General features: G+C 39.6%; 1 protein-coding gene across 1 annotated transcript; it reads right to left on the bottom strand.

Annotated features, from left to right (window-relative positions):
* Positions 1-213: 213 nt before the first annotated feature.
* On the bottom strand, positions 214-21,037 carry accs (1-aminocyclopropane-1-carboxylate synthase homolog (Arabidopsis)(non-functional)). Its single transcript, XM_036575898.1, has 15 exons — positions 20,144-21,037; positions 17,149-17,825; positions 15,626-15,685; positions 15,310-15,380; positions 15,072-15,141; positions 14,893-14,959; positions 12,314-12,411; positions 12,135-12,212; positions 11,942-12,042; positions 11,489-11,578; positions 10,091-10,136; positions 9,843-9,984; positions 7,451-7,593; positions 937-1,090; positions 214-797 (listed from the first exon to the last, which is right to left on the bottom strand). The coding sequence occupies exons 1-15, from the start codon at positions 20,778-20,780 to the stop codon at positions 370-372; spliced, it is 2,862 nt and encodes a 953-aa protein (XP_036431791.1). The 5' UTR covers positions 20,781-21,037; the 3' UTR covers positions 214-369.
* Between the last annotated feature and the right edge of the window lie 463 nt (positions 21,038-21,500).

Raw genomic sequence — 21,500 nt, 5'->3', positions numbered from 1 at the left:
TTTTAAAACTGTTTAGTGATGGCAGACTTTCACTTAAAAACCCTAAAGGCATCTAAAATCCCCGAGCTTTTCAAAACAAAGCATTAATACAATTTCTCATTGCATGGAAAATAAAACTGAAAAAGGAATTTGCAATATTTTAAGTGAAAAAACCTCCGCTCATAATAAAAAGTGCATCATTAAATGTACTGTTAAATTTCTTAACAACTTGAGTAATTTGATTGTTTTGTATTGTTTATTACCTGTGATAGAAAACAGTTGATCAGAATGCCAGTCTTATATGTTTAACACAGTAACAAACTCTCCTGTTACAAAGAACTGAACAAACACGGCCTTGGTATAGAGAATTCTGCTCTCTTTAACGTGTCACTATATCCTCGCCCTGTCCAACAGCTCCTTAAAAACATCCAGTTGTGTCGGGTCCTCTCCAGCAGACAGCTCCGGCCTGTTTTTCTCTAACCAATCAGACGACTGGATCTGTTGTCTCAGAGCACCAATCAGGGAGTCCAGACTCTCTGAGGTAGAGGAGGATTGACAGTTGAAGACCACAGTGTCCTCATCAGCCAATAATAAGCTTTCAGTCTCAGTATTATTTCCCTCACAATGCAGCTTTGTTGGTATACTGAAGACACTGGTTGTCATTTCTCTGGTATTGTTTTCATTGTTTTGTTTCTCTCTTTGTGCAGTGCTCTCTGTTTGTCTATGGCTCTCCTGTTTGTCTTTCTTTGCGTTCTCAGAGACGGGCAGCATGCTGGAGCCCTGGAGCTTCTCTAATGTCTCTCTGATTCTCTCCAGGCCTGAAGAAAGAACAGAGCAGTATAAATGCATATGTACATACACAAAACAGACCACCAGTATAAATGCATATGTACATACACAAAACAGACCACCAGTATAAATGCATATGTACATACACCAAACAGACTGTAAACAGACCCAGTTGGAGGCAGCGCTGCTGGTCAGAGAAGACGATCCGGAACCAGCCTGGTGAGGAACAGCTAAAGGCCTGGCCACAGCTCAGCAGCACTTTGTGCTTCAGAAAACACCTCCACAAACACAGTTCCTCCACGAACGTCTGTTCCTTCAGATACTGAATCACACATAGAGACACCCAGACAGATGTCGGTCAGTGCCACAGATCTGAAACAACTGTGCTTCAGAAGACACCTCCACTGATATGACCCGCCTGCTGATTATACACTATACTGCATGTCCAAAAGTTTGTAGACACCTGATTATCCAACATTTCTTCTGAAATCAGGGGTATTAATGGGGAGTTACAGGCCCTTTGTTGAAGGAACGGTTTCCACTCTTCTGGGAAGCCTTTACACTAGATATTGGAACATTGCTGAGAGGATTTGATTGCATTCAGCCACAAGAGCGTTAATGAGGTCAGCATCTGATGTTGGATAATTAGTTCTGGATTACAGATGCCACTCCACAAATTACTACAGCATGACTAAGAAAAATGTATTTACAAAAAAATACCCAATCATGATTTGTGTGATGCAATAAACCCCTAAAACTAAAAAGAACACCACAAATTGAACTTCAAAAGAAAAATAGATTATAAAATGTAATAAACAATTTTTTCCAGATTACAAGAACATAAAAAGAGACATAATTAAAAGAACGGATAAACAGAGAAAATCATCTCAGCACATTAACACGTTAGTACAAACACATAACCTCAAATATAAAGGCTTAACTAAAGCAAAAGCTTAAAGAAAGAAATCAGAAGCCTAACACTAAGTTGAGAGATAGAGAGAGAGAGAGAGAGAGAGAGAGAGAGAGAGAGAGAGAGAGAGCGTGGTGGGGATGAGAGCACCCACAGGTGTTTTCCCCTTCTAACACAGATTTGGTCAAAGCAGTTATACCTTCAGACTTTAAACTGGTTCAGGAACATAACTGAACACAGTGTCACTGGTGAAGTTCAATCCACAGAGACAGTGTCCCTGTCCCTGACAGTGTGCATCCTAATGGCATCAGCTAGAGTCGCTCTCAGTCAGGCACAAGGCCTTGATTCCCACCTTTTTTTTTTAGTTCTACAATGATGGAAATACCCAGTTCCAACACCTGTACCATAGGCCGCCACCATGTCTGGTAGGATAGACTGGAGACAAACATAAACAAGTTCTTATCTTGTGCCACAATAACTTTCTCAAATAACAATCATTCTCCAAGCACCATGATCTTCATTAAGAGAACAAACACCTCACAAAACATACTACAAGCCTCACACAAAGACATAAATTCAAACAGAGCCAAAGAAGTATACTTCTATATACTAGAAGTATACTATACAACTAAACGTGTCATTTAACCAGGGACTTCCAAACCTTTGCAAACAACTGTAATGCTGAAGTTCAATGCTCTGTATTAACTCTCTCTCTCCAGTATCAGTAAACAGGGCCTTGGCTGTGATGATGCTTTAAAGAAAAGAGAGCATCTTTACAATTCACTGCGTTTATTTTAGCAATATATATATTAGCCATAAAGGCAACACTGTTAGGTTACTGATTCTTCACATTTCATTTGAAGCTTCTGCTTTTGGAAATGGAGAAGAAAGTGAAGACAAAATATTGACTATTGAGTGACAGCCATAGCAACAAGATCATCTCTGTTTTGACTATTTATCAGCGCAAAAATACTGCATTACTTGAACAGATGAAACAGGTTAAAAGCAAGATTCAGTGCTGTAAAAATGATGCCAACACAGCACAGAAACATGGGCATATTTCAGAGGATAATTTATAATCTGCAAACAGTGTTCTTGCTCAATACATTTCTTGGCTTGTATCAGCGGCATCACTGTTGTCACAGCGGCATCAGTTCTCAGTTCTCATGCTGAGTGTCACTTCTGAATCGAATGCATCGCCTGTGCCAGAAATGTTATGGGAACATGTGAATATTCAAGTGTTGTGAAGAACAGACATATTCTATGATATAGAGAAGGATCTAGTCACTCACACAGTGACAAGCAGAAACACATGGGACAATGAGGTAAAATGGGTTATTTTTTATATGTACTCATAAAAGTCGCATTCCAGATCAAAAGATGAGCAAAAGACTAAAGTGCAAAATTCCTGGGCAATGTTTTCCATACAATCCCATTTTGTCATTTGTTGTGTGAACATTTTCAGCTGAGCATAAACACTAGGACAAATACGTGACAGGAGATTCTGAAGAAATGGACAAATGAGGAAAAGAAGAATCTTTATCAAAGTGATGGGAAGGAAAAGAGTGGTGAAAAGAGAGGGACTGCAAATATTCCTAAGGACATCACCTTATCTGTGAAGCATGTTGGAGGTAGTGTCATGACTTGGGCATGCATGGCTGCTTCTGGAACTTGTAAAGGCATGCGAAGACTATGCGACCAAATACTAACTTTAAACACTTTCATTTTGCTTCCAACTTATTTGTACCAATACTTACACTCAGCTGAAAATACTTATGTATTAGTTACATTTTTTCTTATGGTTTACATTGTATGGAAAGCACTGCACAAAAATAAAAGCAGACATACTATGCTTTAGTCTTATGTTAAATTTTTGATCTGGAAAATAAACATTATAAATACATAAGAAAAAATAACCCATCTCACTTCACTGTCTCAATCTTTTTGCTTCTCACTATAGTACTTCCTAACCCCGTATCTGCGTGTGCTGTACTGCCTGTTGTACTGCCTAAAAGGTCTATGTTACTATTCTGTTTTGCATCATTACATACAGCGCACTACATTTTCTTTTGGAGGCATTATTTGCCTTCAATGAACCATCAAACCACAAATCTTTGAAAATCACAACTGAATCGTATTGTGACTCATAACACAATTGCATGTTTGGGGTCGTTGTCTTGTTGAAAAATCCACTGTCTTCCCAGATTCAGTTTCTTAGTCAATGAGATTAAATTCTCTTTTAATATCTCCCAGTATGTTGTACCATCCAGGTGTCTTTCAATGGCATGTTTTGCTCCAGTACTGACGGCAGAGAAGCGGCCACATATCATGACTCTCCCACCACCATACTTCACTGCGGGTATGGTGTTCTTGGGATCATACATGACAGGGGAGTACATAAATGTCTGATGAACATTTATTTATATAATGAGGCAATGAGCAGTAACTACTAGAATAGCTGGACACAATTTCTAAATTTGAAACAGGAAAAGCGTAATGGAGCAGGAAGTCGAGGCCAGAGTCATTACAGACCTGATGGTCTTTGACTTAAGTAGCCTATATTACAAGTAGGCACAATGATAAGTATGACATAGCTGGACAATTTCTTGATATTTTACACTAAAACACCATATGGTATGGTGAAAATGATAGAGAAAGAAGTTGAGGCTAAAGCTCTTACAGATGCTCATTAGATCTTAATGGCACTGAGACAACAAATGACATAGATGTGTAAACAAAATTAACACCCGATACTGTAGTGACCATAACATAACAGGACTGCCACTGATATTTGTTCATATTAAAGCAGGAAAGGAACTGCTGAAGATGACATATTGAAGCTGAGGTTGAATCCCTCGAAGAGCTGTTTATATTCATTCTTGTAAAAGCAGGAAACAGTTTACTAAAGATGATGGCTGATATCCTTCAAATTCAGGTGCACGTTCAGTCAGATGGCAATAAGACAACAAATGACTAACATCTAAAGTTTTATCCGTGGTCACTGCAAGTGGGACAAATGTTTGAAAGATCTGATGAACTCACTTTCCTGTAATGTTAATGTTACTTCAGTATTTAAAATGACTTAAAATGACTAATTAACTGATGCAAGCAAATCCAGGCCTAAATATACACGTGGACAAGCACAGAAGGCTCAAACTCCCTCCTGAGAAAAACATTCTCAAAAAGATAGATGACAGAGGATGTCCTATTAAATGCAAGAGAACAACCAGAGGAACTAGGCCAATCTATGAAGATTTAAAACACAAGAGAGAAGAGGGCCTACTCAAAGCTGAATCAAAGTGGAGACCTCACTCAGAAGTGGTACTTCAGACTGGCCTCCACAGAATGGAAGTGAGGAAGCAAGGAAGGACAAAGAAATCCTGCCTAGTGGGAGATGAGAAAAAGTACAGTCCTCCACAGGCTTGTAGAAATGGCCAGGGAGAAAGAAGGAGAAGTGTAAGTGGATGAAAAGCGTCACAAAACCACTAGCAGCAACTTGATGACCAGCTTTTATCAGAGACTAAAAACCGAGGATGGAACAAGAAAAAAGTGTGTCACAAGATCTGTACACTCTCACGCAAAAAAATAAAAAATAATAAAGTGGGCCAGGCTCAACATACTAATGGTTTTGGCCTGGCCAGAGTCCAGGTTTAAATCCTATAGAAAATATTTAGGCTCACATTAATCACAAATTACCTCTGTAATTTCTGTCAACTGTTTGAAGCCATCAATGCTGAGAGGAAAAATATTGACTCTTCTTTCTCTAAAAAAGCTGTCTGCAAGTTTACCCACAAGACTATAACATTTAAAGAACTCAATGGGAAGAGTTTTTCCAAACTGACTTATTTGGCTATTTGTTTAATTTACTGACTAACGATTTGTTGTTAAGACCATGACAATGTAATTTTGTGCTTGGCCCATTTTTTGCAAAGGAGTGTGGATAAAAAGTGTGAAAGGAGCATCCTGCCTTGATTGAGGCAACCTCAAGCTGAACCACACTGTGCACTAAAGCTACAGGCAATTAAATAAACCTCAAGACCAACAAGACTACAAGAAATAAGGAAAATGTAACTCTCCTAGGCCCCCCATGTTGTATATGCCATGAAACCCTCTTTTCTTACATTTTGTTTGTTTTCTTCACTTAAAGCTCATCAGAAAATCTGTGGATTCTAAACTTTCAATCAATGGCAAATTTGTATTTGTATTCAGAAGAGGAGATAAACAACCACCCTTTGTCATTTGTCATCAAAACAAAAAGAGAAAGTGCTGACATGAACCTGCCAATACAGAATGTAAATTTGACTATAAAAGTAATTCATTATGTGATTAAGTGTCTAATAATGTAATTGTGTAATTATATGTAAATGATCATGTAACGTTAATCATATGTATAGTGACAATACCTCTAGACCAGTGGTTTTCAACCTGTGGTTGGCACCCCCGAGTGGGTTGTAGTGGTACTGCTTGTGGGTGGTGACCATAATTATTATGTCTTTACTGCAGAAATTCACTACATTATAAAGACATTTAACCAAACATAATTTTACACATGACAAATATTAATGTTGTGATAATTATTTGCAAAAAACTAAACATCATTTTTAGGTTGAGCTCATTGATTGGTCTGGCAAAATGCTAGATAGGTTTGTACATGTCAAAAATAGAAAATAGATAATAGTCATAAACAGGGTAGTTCAGAAGGAAAGCTGGGCCAACTACAAGTGAAGCAGCCACCATATCACAAACTGAGAAAACCAAGTATATACGGATGCAAAAGAAAAATAAAAAATACAGCAGTGAGTAACTGGGACTTAATGAAAACAAGTAACTGCCGCTTTGGTTGTACACTCAGAGGTTTTTTCAAATACAGACTTAAAGAAGGATAAATTACACCTAAACATTGTGAGTATGTACCTAAACCTATCAAACTAAGCCAGACCTCTGTTTGCAACTTTCATCTCTTCGGCCTGACAGCCAGCAAATTGTAGCTGCCAAACATCATTAGCCATCTCATTAGGTTAGTCAGAGACATTTTGACTCTTTTTTAGTGATGTGTTATAGTTTATTATGTTCCGTTATATTATACAGTCAAGCAAAATTCAATAGGCTACACTGATTATTAGTATTATATTTCTATCTTAGTATTATATTTATTTGCTTCTTAAATGATCAGCTTGATTCAATCTTGTTGGCCCCAAAAGCTTTTGAGGGTTTGCTGTGTGGGCCGTGAGTTAGGAACCTCTACTCCAGACTTCAAAGCACTAAAAATACTTATTAAAATACTAAAACTACTAAAAAAAGCATCAGTAGACACAGCCATGCTTTCTTTAGGCCCTGTTCAATCAATTCAGTTTTTCCTTCATCAATAATGCTTGATGCTTTTACAACTGGACATTAAAATTTAGAACACAGCATTGACTTATACCAGTTAGGATTGTCAACAAACCTTCTAAATCGCCTGAATTGGTCAGTGAATGGAGGGGAACGATGCCTGATAAATGTGTTCAAAAGCTCATGATAACAAAGCCTCGTATGAGCAGTGCTTACTAGACAGCCAGCTACACTACAGGTGTGGTGCACATTCACCCAACATAAATCTGTTTTTCCATACACAGGTCACAGAGTAAGACTGTATCACACTGTAATATAATCAAGTACACAACTCAAAAAGGTGATTGTTCTGACTTGAAATTCAGCTTTACATACTTTTCACAAGCGTTATAAGCATGGTAATATGTGTGTAATAGTGCAATGCCTCTATAAACACCTCACCTTGCTGAAGTCAACCCAGATAAAGAAGCCTGCGCCTCTGTGCAGGTAGGGAATGCCTAGCTTTGTCAGCTGAGCAGCCACATATTGATGTGCCTTTTTCAGCCTGCGCCTGTTCTCCGGGAGAAACACCTCATTCAGCCACTCTGAAAACATCAACAGATTTCCAGCTATGTATGAAATCCCTTAGGGATTAAGAGGTTAGTTGTCATATCATGATACAGGCTAGTTTCACTTGTAATGTTCATTGTGTAAACAAAGACAAAGGTCTGATAAGTAAATAGAGTACTGTGCAAAAGTCAGAGACCCCTGTCACCTCCCCCTTCCTTTATTGCCATCATGGACAAATTATACATTTTTCAGCATCAGAAAAAAGCAGAAAACACAATCACTACATGGCCAAAACTCTATGCACATCCCTCCTAATTAATGAGTTTGGATGTGTCAGTCACACCTATCGCTAACAGGTATATGAAATCAAGCACATAGCCATGCAATCTCCATATACAAACACTGGCAGTAGAACAGCTCATACTGAAGAGCTCAGTGACTTTAAATGTGGAACTGTTACAGTGTGCACCTTTGTCAAGTCTGTTTGTGGAATTTCTGCCCTGCTAGATTCACCCCGGTCAACTCTAAGTCCTATTATCATGAAATGGCAGTGTCTAGGAGTAACAACAGCTCAGCCATGAAGCAGAAGACCACGCAAACTCTCACAGAGTGTGTGTAAAAGTCACCTATCTTTTGCTGCATCACTCACTACAGAGTTCCAAACTACCCCTGGAAGCAACTTCAGCACAAGAACTGTCCGTTGGGAGCTTCATGAAATGGGTTTTCATGGCTGAGCAGCTTCACCGAAGCCTAAGATCACTATGCACAATCTTAAATGTTGGTTGGAGTGGTGTAAATACGCCAGCACTGAAATCTACAGCAGCAGAAAAGTGCTTTCTGGAGTGATGAATCACATTTCACTGTCTGGCAGTCTGATGGACAAATCTGGAGAACATTAATTACCAGAATGCATAGTGCCAACAGTAAAGTGTGGTGGAGGAGGGATAATGGTCTGGGGTTGTTATTCAGGGTTTGGTCTCAGCCCCTTAGTTACAGTAAAGGGTAAGGTTAATGCTACCGCATGCAAAGACATTTTAGACAATTATATATTTCTAACTGTGTGGTCACAGTTTGAGGAAGACCCTTTCCTGTTCCAGCATGACTGCCGCAGTGCACAACATGAGGTCCATAAAGACATGGTTTGATGAGTTTGGTGTGGAGGAACTCCAGTCTCCTGCACAGAGCCCTGACCTCAAGATAAAAACATTAGCATTTGGTTAAACTATAGCTATTCAAGCCTTACTTAGGCTAACATTTTGTTTTGTACAAGGAAAAAGATAACTGTACACTTTCTTTATTGCTGTTCTTACATTCTTTGGTCACAGGGTAAAATGAATGTACATACCAAACCCCTCTAGCTCAATGTGTTTTTACAAGTGAACATACGCCTGACTTGCTGACATGTACACAAACAGAGAACTACACAGAAGCCTTAACAACTAAATATAATATCAAAGGTTTCAGTAATTAGCGTGTCCAATTTTGCCTTTATTATAGCTTCCCTTCTTTTTGGGAGACTTGCTTCTAGTTTATCAAATGAATATGCAGGATTTTTTAAACCTTTAAATCCCTTTAAATCTTAGAAGATTTAGAGGTTGGTTTCATATTCTGCTTCTCACAATCCAAGTAATCCCAAACACATTCAGTGATGTTGAGGTCTGGACTCATGTTGGTGGTCAGTCCATTGTTCTGAGAACACCATATTCTTTTTTGTGATTTTCTTCTTTTCTGCCCATTTCTTTTTCTCAGTAACAGCTTCTTGACAGCTACACATTCTTTCAGACTCATAGTGTTGAGTGTCTTATCACAGTGGAAGGATGAACATAAAACACCTGTGGATTGTTTCAGATCTGAAGCAAGAGTGGAGCTTGATTTTCTCGTCTCTCTTAAGGATGAAAGCTTTAAGTACTGTTTATCTGATGATGACAGTTTTGATGGTCTACAAGGTCTTGCATGGTTGTTTGGGGTCTCTGTATTGTTTCTCTGTATTGTTTAATAATAATTGAACTCCAGATTTGGAAACTCCTGTTTTTTTTACCTATATTTCTTTGACTGTCAACTTTCTTATGCAAGTGGATTATCCTATATCTCATCTGCCCAGAATCTTCCAAAAAAATCCAAATAACTTGTGGCAGTTTTGGAAATCAAATAAATGAAGCGTGGTCTCTGACTTTTGCACAGTGCTATACACTGAAGATCTACTGCTTGGAGAGCGCTGTGGCCTAGCAGTCACCAAAACATAGAGAGTAAGTCACTGTGGCAGAGCTAAACAGAGTACATGTACCTTTGTCTTTCAGCAGCTGAGCAACCTGGTGCTGTAAGGGTCCTGCTACTCCATGAAAGTTGCCCAGCTGATCCAGAGCCTGCACCAAATCCCTGTTCTCTGAGTACACTGTACCCACACGCACACCTGCCATAGCAAAGTCCTGCACACACAACATAAAGCCAAAGAGATATACACTCCTGTGCTGTTTGTTGTACCAAAGCAAATTCAATTACTTTGAGCACATATGCACATTTCTTTGCTCTCACCTTGCTAAGACCCCACAAGACATGAGTTCTCTGAGCGTCTGGTATCCTGATGATAGACAATATAATTACTGCAAATGAATATGATTGTGTATCCAAGACACATCAGAGCAAAAGGTGATCATTCAAAAAATCAAAAAAAATAAAAAAAATCAATGAATCGCTATAACACAGAGTGGCCAGTTTATTTTGTACATCTACCTTGTATAACCACTTATTGGCCATTTTATCAGAAACGCTCACCACATAAGTGCACTTTGTATGTTTGCAGTCACTGACTAAAGGCCATCTCTTGCTATACAATTTCTCAACCCGTTTACCCTGATTATCAAAGGAAATGAACACCAGAACCACCACTGAGCAGACAGTATTTAGGTGGTGAGACATTCTCAGCACAGCAGTGATGAAATACTAATAGCTACTTACATCAGAACTGCAAGCACATTTTTGTGCACTATAAGGCTGAATATGGACACACAGTCAGTGACTGATACAAAGCACTGAACTTATGAAGCATCAAAAGCTATTTGATTGCTAACGGCACGCCCCTTGTGGAGAATCTGTAGCCTGCAAAATAGGAGTTCCATGAGGTGCTTTAGTTTAAAAATAATCAGGATTCAGCGTTTTCTATTTATGCTTGAAGTCAGTCTACAGACACAACTAAAAATATATTTTTTTCAATATAGGCCAACAAAAGAATAATTGCACTAGAAACCTGAAACTGGACACTGAGATGTGGAGTATGGTTTTGGACTGACGAGTGTAAATTTGTTATCAGGATTACGTAAGTCATGAGAAGCAGAAAATGCAAAACACTTCTAAGACTGAGGTTTGGAAGTGCTTACAAGAAGCACAAAAAATATCTTCTTGTGTGTATAATTTTTGTCCGTTTCTCTTTCTCAGTAACAGCTTCTTGACAGCAGCCCATCATTTCAGACTCATAGTGTGGAGTTGTCTTCTCACAGTGGAAGGATGGACATAAACACCTGTGGATTTTTTAGATCTAAAGCAAGAGTGGAGCTTTGATTTTCTCCTCTCTCTCTAAGATGAAATCTTTAAGTACTGTTTATCCAACGGTTGTTAAGAGTCCTATTTTCTCTATAACTTTTAATAATTTTTTGAACTCCACTTTTAGAAACTTCTGTTTTTGTTTTTTTTTTCTTTCCCATTTTTTATGCAAGTGGATCATCTTATATCTGATCTCAATAGAAATATCTTTTAAAAGTTGAATAACTTGTACTTAATGGCCATTTTGGGTAGAAATTAGATAAATGAAGGGTGGTCTCTGACTTTTGCACAGTCTAGGTACAAGTTAGTTAATACAATAAACTGGCAACTCAGTGCATCTGTTTGTCTCTACACAGTAGAAGCATTCGAACAAACAGCACAACAATCACTGACCTCTCCAGACTGAGGACGCTGTGAAAGGAGAAATCCTCATCAAACACAGACAGCATGTAGACCTCGTCCACTATAGCATGCAGCTCATGCCTGTGGTGCACCAAAAAAGAGAAATGTAAAGTGTCAAAAGGAATGGAAACACAAAGCGTTGTTTATAAATTCATTATCAATCAAAATCTTAATGAAACTAAACCAAAGCAGTGCAACTCCCTCTACACCAATATACAGCTTAATTACTGGCAGTTAAAACTAAATGTAACCGTGTAGCAATAACATCCAGTTGTACACCACAGGGGATCATTAAAGATGAATTTTAGTACTCCACTTGGAAAACAAGTACTTCCACAAGATGTTTGTGTGTTTGTTCCAAAAAGCACCAAATGCAAACACAAACAGAGATCAGTTCTGATTTAGTTCTGAGTGAGTTTAGTTCTGAGTATTTGTTAAAATGACCTTTTGGCAAAGTTCAGAAAGCTGGTCATCTCTTCAGCAGTATAAATCTCCCCCAGAGGATTGTGGGGGTTAACCAGGATGACAGCTTTTACATTCACTCCCTGCAAAACACAATAGAGCTCATTCATTTTGTATGTGTGAGCTTATGAATGTTTATGTATATGTATGTGAAACTGTGAGCTCCATGAATCACCTCTTTCTTTGCCCTTTCTAGAGCGTGTTCCAGTTTCTCAGCAGTGAGATGGAATGGCCTATCATCATTTTCACTGACCTGAAGGTAAACAAAAACAAATGATGCATAAAAATCACACACCACTCCAGAAATAAACCCCACAGAATGTACTGAATATTCAATGGACCCTTGATAAGTACCTCACTGTCAAGAGGAACACAGTAGAGTTTCACACCACTGTACAAATCAACATCCTCTGTGATTACGCCATAGAATGGGCTTGGAATGAGGATTGCATCTGCAAAAGACAAAGAATCACTAGATATATTAGCATACACTACCTGTCAAAACAGACACCTGGCTCATTTTTTAGAGTAATGCTTGATTCTCGCTGTTATTTTTCATTTAAGAAAAACACCTAAAAACATATCTACTAAGGTAATCCAGCTGTTTTCCAAGACTTTGGGTATATTTTGCAGCACCCAAATTCATGATCATTAAAGTGTCTTCACTGGTATGAAAAGCAGGTTTTGCTTAAATAATCCTGCGTGGTAAATGGAACAATTGCAAGCTTCAGTGTTTATATACATGAAAAAGTGAGGAAAATTCAGTTTTCCATAATAGCCTCTTAAATCATTCAATTTTTACAAACTGAAAAAGATTTTTGTATTAAAAAAACATTATGAACAGCAGTTCATACAGTGCTGCATAAAAGAGACCACAGAAGTTTCCAAACCTACAGTTTTAAAAGCTATAGAGAAAATGGCTACTAATAACCTGGTAGACCACCTAAACTTTCACCATCATATAAACAGTATTTAAAGTTTTTAAATAAGCTTTTAAATTAAATAAAATCTTTTAGAGAGAGATGAGAAAATCAAGCTCCACTTTTGCTTCAAATCTGAAACAATCTACAGGTGTTTCTCCCCATCCTTCCACTGTGAGAAGACAACTCAACACTATGAGTCTGAAAGGATGTGCTGCCGGTGTTCTAAGAGTAATGGCCTGACCAGCCCAGAGCCCAGAGAATACTGATACTAAAGAATGGGAGAAATTAAAAGGAAAGAAAAGAAAATATGTTCCTTATTATAAGCTTTTATAAAAGTCAAAAGTCATGGGACAGGACCTAGTATTGTGTAGGACCACCTCTAGCCCAGCAAAGTGCAGAAACTCGAAATGACATCGATTCCACAAGTGGACAAAAGACGTCTGGAGGGATGTTGAGCCATGCTGTTTGGATAGCCACCCACACCAGTATGGAACCACCAGCCTGCACAGTGTCTTGTTGACAACTGGGGTCCATGGCTTCATGGGGTCTATACCACACACAAACCCTACTGCTGGCCTGAAACAAATGGTACCGTGACTAATCGGACCACGCCACATGTTGCCAGTCCTCAAAGGTCCAGTTAGCAACCTCACAAGCCCAGGTGAGGCACTGTTGGTGTCGTGGTGTTAACAGAGGCACTCTGGTGGGTCTTTTGCTCCCATATTCCACGGAAACTAAAGTACGCTGCACTGATCTGTGGGACATGCATGTGGGGCCTCCTGATTGAATGTGGATGTGATTTCTGAGTCGCTTGTCTGTTCGCACAGACAATTCTAGCCAGATGCTGCTGGTCACGATCACTAGGCACCCGTGGACAGCCCAAATATGGGTAATAAGAGCAAATACAGCAACAGAAAATGTTTTTATATCTTCCAAACAAATTGTTAATCAATGTGTGGTTAAGTTAAAACAAAAGTAAAAATATGAAAGTAGAAGGAAAAATATTAATTTGCTGTAGCATATCTTGACTTGTCTTGATATAGCCGAATTGACTTTACATAAAATCTATTTCTGAAAAATTATATGTGCATCTTGACTTTTGATACTGTGATGTGACAGAATACCTGCATAATGTGACATATATTGTAAAATGGTATGTAATGCATTATAAATGCATTGTAATGACCATCGTTGATATAGATGCAATGGTCATGGTACAATCTACTGTATTGTACGTGATTGTAGATTTTTTTTAATCAATCAAAAATTTAATTCTTAAAAAACTACCAGGGCCCAGATCTCAACATCACTGAATGTGTTTTACTTGGATCACCAAAAGCAGAAAATGCAACCGACTTCTTAGACTTCAGGTATGTAAAAAGATTTCAACAGATTTCTTTAAAAAACTGAAAGCAAGCTTCTTGAAAAGAAGGGAAGCTGTACACTGTCATACACTGTTAGAAATAAAGGTTCTGTGCAGGTACATTTTTTTGTTCATCAAGGTACAAACAATACAAATGTCCCCTTAAAGGCACAATAGTGGTTTTAAGGTCCAGTTGTGTACCCTGAATAATTTATTCATGAAAAGTACATATTTGTACCTTTTCATAACCTAAACAGAACAATAAAATAAAAAGCCTGGAGACGAGATGGTGGATTATGGTACAATTATACTCCCTGACTAAAAGTACTGAGATGTACCCATGAGGGTACCATGCCAAGGACAAGAGGGGTACTGCCCCTGTGACAGTTTCGTACCTCTGCTTCTGAGAGTGTAAGGTAAACGCATTAAATAATGAAAAAAAGATTTCATTGTTGAGGCTTCTGTTTAATTTTCAGTTAAACAGAAGTTTTCTGCTTTTTTCTGACACTGAAAAAAAATACAACTTGCTCTTAATAGCCGCTTGGACTGGAAATTAAATGAATGAATAGTGGTCTCTACCTTTTGCACAATACTGCATACACAGGAAATTTGTGCCAAGTAAAGATTGTGGTCATATGGACTCTTACCATTAGGATCACAGAGCACAGCTGCCACAGCACAGTAGACAGACCCACAGCCGTTCATCACAACCACCTGAAATACACATAGACACACACACTATTGTCTATTCTGCGAAAGAGGAAATTTAACACTAACAACAATGCACTTCTTGCTGATACGGCTAAAGTCTCTGGGAGAAACGTACATTCTCTGCTTTCAGTGGGACAGGAGAGCGGCAGTGTTCTGACAGGAACTTAGCTACTTCCTCTCTTAGGCTGAGGAAAAGAGAATTCACTGCAGTTAATTATATCATTACAATGAAAGAAACGGGAAGAGGGCTTTTGACAAGTTTAGCTATTCAGACTGCTCACCTAATCATCAAAACCCCATAAAAATATAATACATATTATCAAAAGCACTCAACAGACTGAAAGTTTTCATACAAGCGGTGACCCTTCCAGTCCGGATACTGCAGCAGGAACGGCTCTATGAGCAGCATGTCAGGCTGAGTCAGCTGAAGCAGAAAACACAGACAAGTCAGAGCCATGTGCAGTACACTGTAAACAGCAACCATTTCCTGAAGCTAAAAGATCACTGCACTGCCTAACATTAGAGTCTAATGTATGATGACTGATGTCTAAACAATAACAGAGAAAAATTCATGGCATGCTGACTGATACGTGTCCTTTAGCCTCATCTTGTTTAAAACGCTTGTAAAAGCAGTGTATGTCTAACGCGACAGACTTCAAAATGCCTCACCCGTTTTTGCAGTAGGTCAAAGCAAAGCTTGTTCTCACTCGTTCCCATATTAATTATGCCCTGAAAAAAAAGGACAGGAAAAATATAGAATGATTACAACTTGCAAAACACGACTTTAAATGAATGACTTTATGCAAAGAAATGAAAGGACAATTAGCGGCATACACACATAGGCTATACTGCTCTGCTTGAGGTGAACATGCCCTAAAGTGATAGTATTTACACGCTTGTATTCAATTAGCCAAGACATGTTTGATTAATTTTAGTTTAATTTCTTTAGTTTTGCAGTGGAACTATGAGGCTAATTAAGCTAATAAATAATGGAAAGATACACCCTACTGATCAGTATCATGCAAAATGCATGACTCACACTATTATTTCAAACCTGGCTGCCACTACTGTCTGTAGATATGTGACGTACAGTCGCATGCAAAAGTTCAAAAAGTCAAATGGAATGTTTTTGTTGATTTTTTAAGTGAAATTGTTTAACATCCTCTACAGATTTTAGTTTAGAAGTTTAACATACTGATAAAAAACAAAACATAAAATGTGTAATATTTTCATTTAGAAAATCAATAAAACTTGTCATTTGACCAGGGGAACCGAAACTTTTACATACAACTGTACATTTATCCTTTTTAAGAGATGACAGCAAGTCATACCACATCAGAACCCACATAAGCAAATGTATTTGAGATTACTTAACAAACTGACATGGATTCAGGCAAGTGTATAATGATCTAGGCATGTAGTCTGTGCTTTCTAATTGATGTGACAATAGGCCTCCATTCAGGGCCTAAGTGGGACTGGGTTTTAGACTGGGAGTTACATGATATAGACTAGCTGCCCTCAACATGTAAGTCTAGAGATCTCCAACGTAATGTGTCATTCTGTAGTTGGTGTTAAAGCATTAAAGCATAATATTGGGAATGATGGGTCTAAACAAATTTTCTAAACAGGCATTTTCAAAAATGTCCTCATTCGTTCCCTGTGCTAAACTAAAATCCTCCAAACCCAATACGTTTTGTCCTGTGATCTGCCCCTGAACCCTGTGAATAATGAGGCTGTTAAGGAGTTGAAATAGGAATAATGTTAAATCCATGTTAATAAGCAAGCTATAACTCCTACACATTGAAATGACACTACATGAGAATAAGCCTACTATAAAACCAGCACCAGCTACTCAAACTGTTGACTACTACTGCCAAAGCTATTTAAATACCATATTTGACAAAACTCACTGGTTTGTGTGGGTATTTTGGTGAGGTTGTCACTTTTGATGTGTGCAGCACAGTGCATAGCTTGTATGTCAGCATGTATGTAACAAGAGTCAACAGTATTTTTAAGTAGAGGGCTACCAATTTACCAATTTATGTCTCTGATGATCAACTTAATCCGGGGTACAGGTCAAATCTGTGTAGACTTCATTAATTAAGCATGACTTGTAAACACATAAGCAGAAAAAATGTGACTTTCTATGAACTAGGACACTGGCTAACACAAACACAAACAGAGGGACTAACATCAGGATTGCTGTTCTCATCATATTTGTTGGCATGGTACTGCGTGTAGCCTTCCTGCAGGATGCCCTGGTGCTGCCAGATACTGTTACCTCTGCAGGACAGGTAACGGCTGTACTGGGGCACCCGGTCACCCCTCAGCATGCTGGGTGTAAAGGGGACTGTGGAAGGGTCAGGTGATGACTCCACTGGAGGTGGAGAAGAGGGATGTACAGAGAGGGACACTGGCTCTGATGCTGCTGTGGAAGGAGCTGGAATCAGTCCTTGGTTACTGGTGCTAATACTAATACCATCTGCTTTCCCTCTGGCTGCAGCAAGGACCCCTGTGAATAAAGAAAAAAGACGCAGCTCATGTTCCCTGTTCTGCTGGGCCCGTCTTTCCTCTTGCTGCTCCCTGCGTTCCTCAGCTCGCTCCTCCTGCTGCATCCGTGCCTCCTCCAGAGAGAGGTACCTCTCCTCCATCATTTGCTGCCAGCCAAGGAAATCTGCCAGCGCTCTCTCCAACAACCTCCCACTGCCCATCCCCCGACCCGCCCGCCGCCGCTTCCTCTGACGAAACAAGACAGAACTTTTAGGGTCCTCCACGTCACCATGGATACCCCCATCTCTAATCCCCACAGGAGCTGTTGCCGGGGAAATGCCTGCGCCGGAAAAGCCAGCCACATTATGGTCGCTGTAACCTATGAGGAAAGACAAGAAAGAAAAAGAAAAAAGAATGATTGTTGGTGGCAGACATGCTTAAAGAAAAAATCTAATTGATACAATTTGAGTAATTGCAAACAGACTAGCTGATGTGGCTCCTGATACTATATGACCTACTGTCATCCACAAAAATAGACATTAGTACAGACAAATTTCCGTCTTCATGATATCTGCTACTACTGCTTCTAGCTATGCAACATACTTTGTACTATTTGTCTACTTCCTTTCTACTACAATGTAGTATTTTCATTTATACAACAGTTAGTTGTGAAGGATGGCACAATCAGATGGTTGACAAGCATTCTACCTTTATTGTTATTTATGATAACAGCATGTTTTTTTCCCACAATTACTGTATCATTCTGTTGCTATTTGGCCAGAAACAAACAGAACACAACTCAGCAAACAAGATGGGCTGTGAAGTACTTTCCAGACTGTCTGGAACAAAACAACATCCAGGTTAATCTTACAAGTACTGAAGCACTGAAAAAGCTGAGAGGAACCTGTCATTGAGACAGTTTTATAGCTCTATCCGTAACGCAGAAGGATTCTACTTTCATTGTGGAAGGAAGTGCCAATATTATTCTACAAACAAGAATTTATACAACAAAACTAAAGCATTTAACTTTGAACAGCAAACATGTTTTGGCTGATCAACAACATTTAGCATAAGAAGGACACAATGTAAACTTGACAAAACCTCTAAGAAAGGTGTCATTAGAAAACTGACTCAAAAACAGTGAACTGAATGACAGAAACACACATTATTCTGTTCAGCACACATCTGTAAAGAGTCAAACGGCACTTTCCATACAAATCCCTCTCTTTAGATCAGCAGTGAGGTCAAATGATCACCAAAATCTGCTGTCACATATCTGTCTAGCTTTGAACAGAATTTCTCTTACCAATAAGTTGTTGTTCAACTTGTTTCTCCCCAGGCATGACTAATTGTAGAAATGTAGCTTCTTTAGCACCTTAATCCACATTGCCATTCAAAAAAGCAAGACTGTGCCTTAACACATGGTGTCCTAGGCTCTTTTATGTCCTGAAGTCTACAGAGTGAATGTTTATGTACTCAATCCATGAATTATGTAAGTTCTTGGAACAAAGAGCAAGGTCCAGTAAGCATTTCTGTACCTGCTGCTGCAGCCCATCGTAACTTGTTAATGAGCTTATTGAGATCATGAGATTAATGACTGCTAATATATTCTAGACAACATTGTCAGCATTATCATTTGAGTGTGGCTGTATGTGCCTACTGTGTAATCAACTGGTAAGGGGTGGATTTAGGTAAAAACAGGACACACATTACCTGCCTATTTACAGTATTTCTATTTAGAATTAATGCACTATTAATTATTAAGCATCACCTGAAGCTTTCTTAAAGTGACTCGATAATCTATTTTTTTATAGGTATTACAGTGATTTTTTTTTCTACATAAATAAATCATTAGGGTGTAAATCTTTCACCATGTAAGTCATTCAGATGGAATGGTTATGAATATGGTGCCTGATGCCTGACACATTGTTTGGTTTTGAAAAGGTTTTGTCCTAAAACATATATTTTTGTTAAAAATGTGGATGATCTTGAACCTAAATCTGTCCTTGGGTTTTTTTAAATCACTGGTGTTTATTGGCTACCACATTGGCCACTTTGACATTAAAAAGGACTTCTGGACAAAGGGAGGAGAGAAAATCTACAGTAGGGTGAATTAGGGTATTACAGAATACCAGAAGATATGTGCTTGGTGTGCTTACTCAGTAACCCAGGTTACGAGTGCTTACTCAGCAACTAACTAGTGTGAATTCAGGGACAGTGTGTCAGGCTATATGAGCAACATGATAACCAAGAGGGTCAAAGTGTTACGTAATATAGACCAGTGTTTCTCAACCCTAGTTCACTGCCCTGCACATTAGTGTTTTTCCTGCTTTAAAACATCCACTTTAACCCAATAATGGTTTGATGGTGAGCTGATTAGTTGGATCAGGTGTGTTGGGAGCAGGAAAAACACTAGAAAGTGCAGAGCAGTGGGCCTCCAGGGTTGACAAACTATGTGACAGCAGAATAACACGGCCACTGGACTCCTATTGGAGTATTCCTGGAGTATTCCTATTTGCTTATTTATAACTAACAAACTACAAACAAGAGTTTGATTGTTCCCCCTATGCATATTACCTCATGTCCCATTATATACTGCATGATCCCGCTTTATGTCTTATTACGCTACACGATATTACCTGGAATTGCCATCACACCTGAACCTGAACCTTTCTGAACACCCCTGCTCTGCGGTACCTGAAGGAGAACTGCTCGCGTGAGCAGCAGCGCCCTCCCCCCTGGTCAGCTCTCCCAGCCTCTGCTCCTCTGTTTCTGCCCCGGCTGATTTGCTCTCGGCGTCGAGCTCATGCTCATCCTCCTCTGAACCGATGTGGTAGATCAGCTCTGGCGGCGCGTGCTCTGCGCTCAGCAGCTCGTCTTCTGCGTGCAGCTCCTCGCGCTTGATGTCCAGTAGCTCTCCCGGGTTGGGCGGCCGGGTAAAAGTGAACGGCTCTGAGCTGGAGCTGCAGGAGGCCGGCAAAACGGGTAAAAGGCGCTGCTGCTGCTGTAACTGTAACACGGGCCTGCCGTTCAGCACACGGTCCATCACCTCGTAAAACTTCCACGTCCTCCCTCCGCGCACTGTCTTCTGGTTCTCTCTGATGCGCCGGTACTCCAGCTTCAGCTTCTTGATCTTCTCCCTGCACTGGTCGCCTGTGCGGTACACCCCTCTGCCGTGCAGGGCCGCGGCTATGCGGTTAAAAACGTGCTGGTTCCGCAGGCAGCTATCAAGCTCGGCTTGGATCGCCTCGTCCGACCACAGCTGCAGGAGCTCCACCACCTCGGGCTCGGACCAGTTACTCCCTCGTTCATACTTTTTCCCGTGAAAGTCCATCCTAACACTCAAAACGACTGCAAAAATGAGCTTCGAGGGGGAAAAACAATACTTTGTGATCGCTAAGAAATGTGTTCATCAACTACCTATCGTTATGGTCTGATGCTTGATTAAGTTATTTAAAGACTGGATCATGCACATTAGGTAATATCTAATGACTACAACAGACTACACACTGGTCAATCCTGTAGTCGGGTCTGGACTAAGTGTCCCCTTTTTCGAGCGAGCCACACGTGCCAGCTCAACTATTTGTTGTTTCTTAGCTGCTGCTTCTGAGGCAGAACGGCTAGAATATTACATCCGGGTTTACGGCACATGCGTGCTGTCCTTATTCCGGGATAACTTTGGCCCGTGTTAGTGAGAGCACTGTGCTGGGGCGCGTCAGGAGGACGAGAGAGACTCAGGCTTCTGTTTCTGACTCTATGGCACCCTCTAGTGAGCGTTCTACATCTACAGTCATGTTTAATGTTTAATCTGCTTCTTAGAAGAAATTCTGAGTGGACAAATAGTTACCCTTTGGTTTGTGTCTCTACTGCATTTTTGCTTAAGTAGTGTCCTAGTTCAAGGCTACGGTAAGCTATAAGGCTTGTTTCTGACTGGAATGAGTTCAGATAGTAGCTGCTCTCTGGTCAGAAGGGTTAAATATAGTTATGACTGAAGGTCTAGTCAGAAGGTCCTGACCTCACTTTTTGGTGGAAGGCAGTACAATTTCTTTTTTTG

The sequence above is a fragment of the Colossoma macropomum genome, unplaced genomic scaffold, assembly GCF_904425465.1.
Source record: "Colossoma macropomum unplaced genomic scaffold, Colossoma_macropomum, whole genome shotgun sequence".
NCBI lineage: Eukaryota > Metazoa > Chordata > Actinopteri > Characiformes > Serrasalmidae > Colossoma > Colossoma macropomum.
Note: the sequence above shows the minus strand (reverse complement) of the source record. Positions and strands in the feature narration are given on the sequence as shown.

Coding starts and splice junctions, on each gene's coding strand:
- accs (XM_036575898.1), bottom strand. CDS start 20,780: ATGGACTTTCACGGGAAAAAGTATGAACGAGGGAGTAACTGGTCCGAG. Junction 12,412..14,892: donor TGTGCTCTGTGATCCTAATG/GTAAGAGTCCAT, acceptor TGTCTTTTGCAG/ATGCAATCCTCATTCCAAGC. Junction 12,043..12,134: donor TAGAAAGGGCAAAGAAAGAG/GTGATTCATGGA, acceptor TGTGTTTTGCAG/GGAGTGAATGTAAAAGCTGT.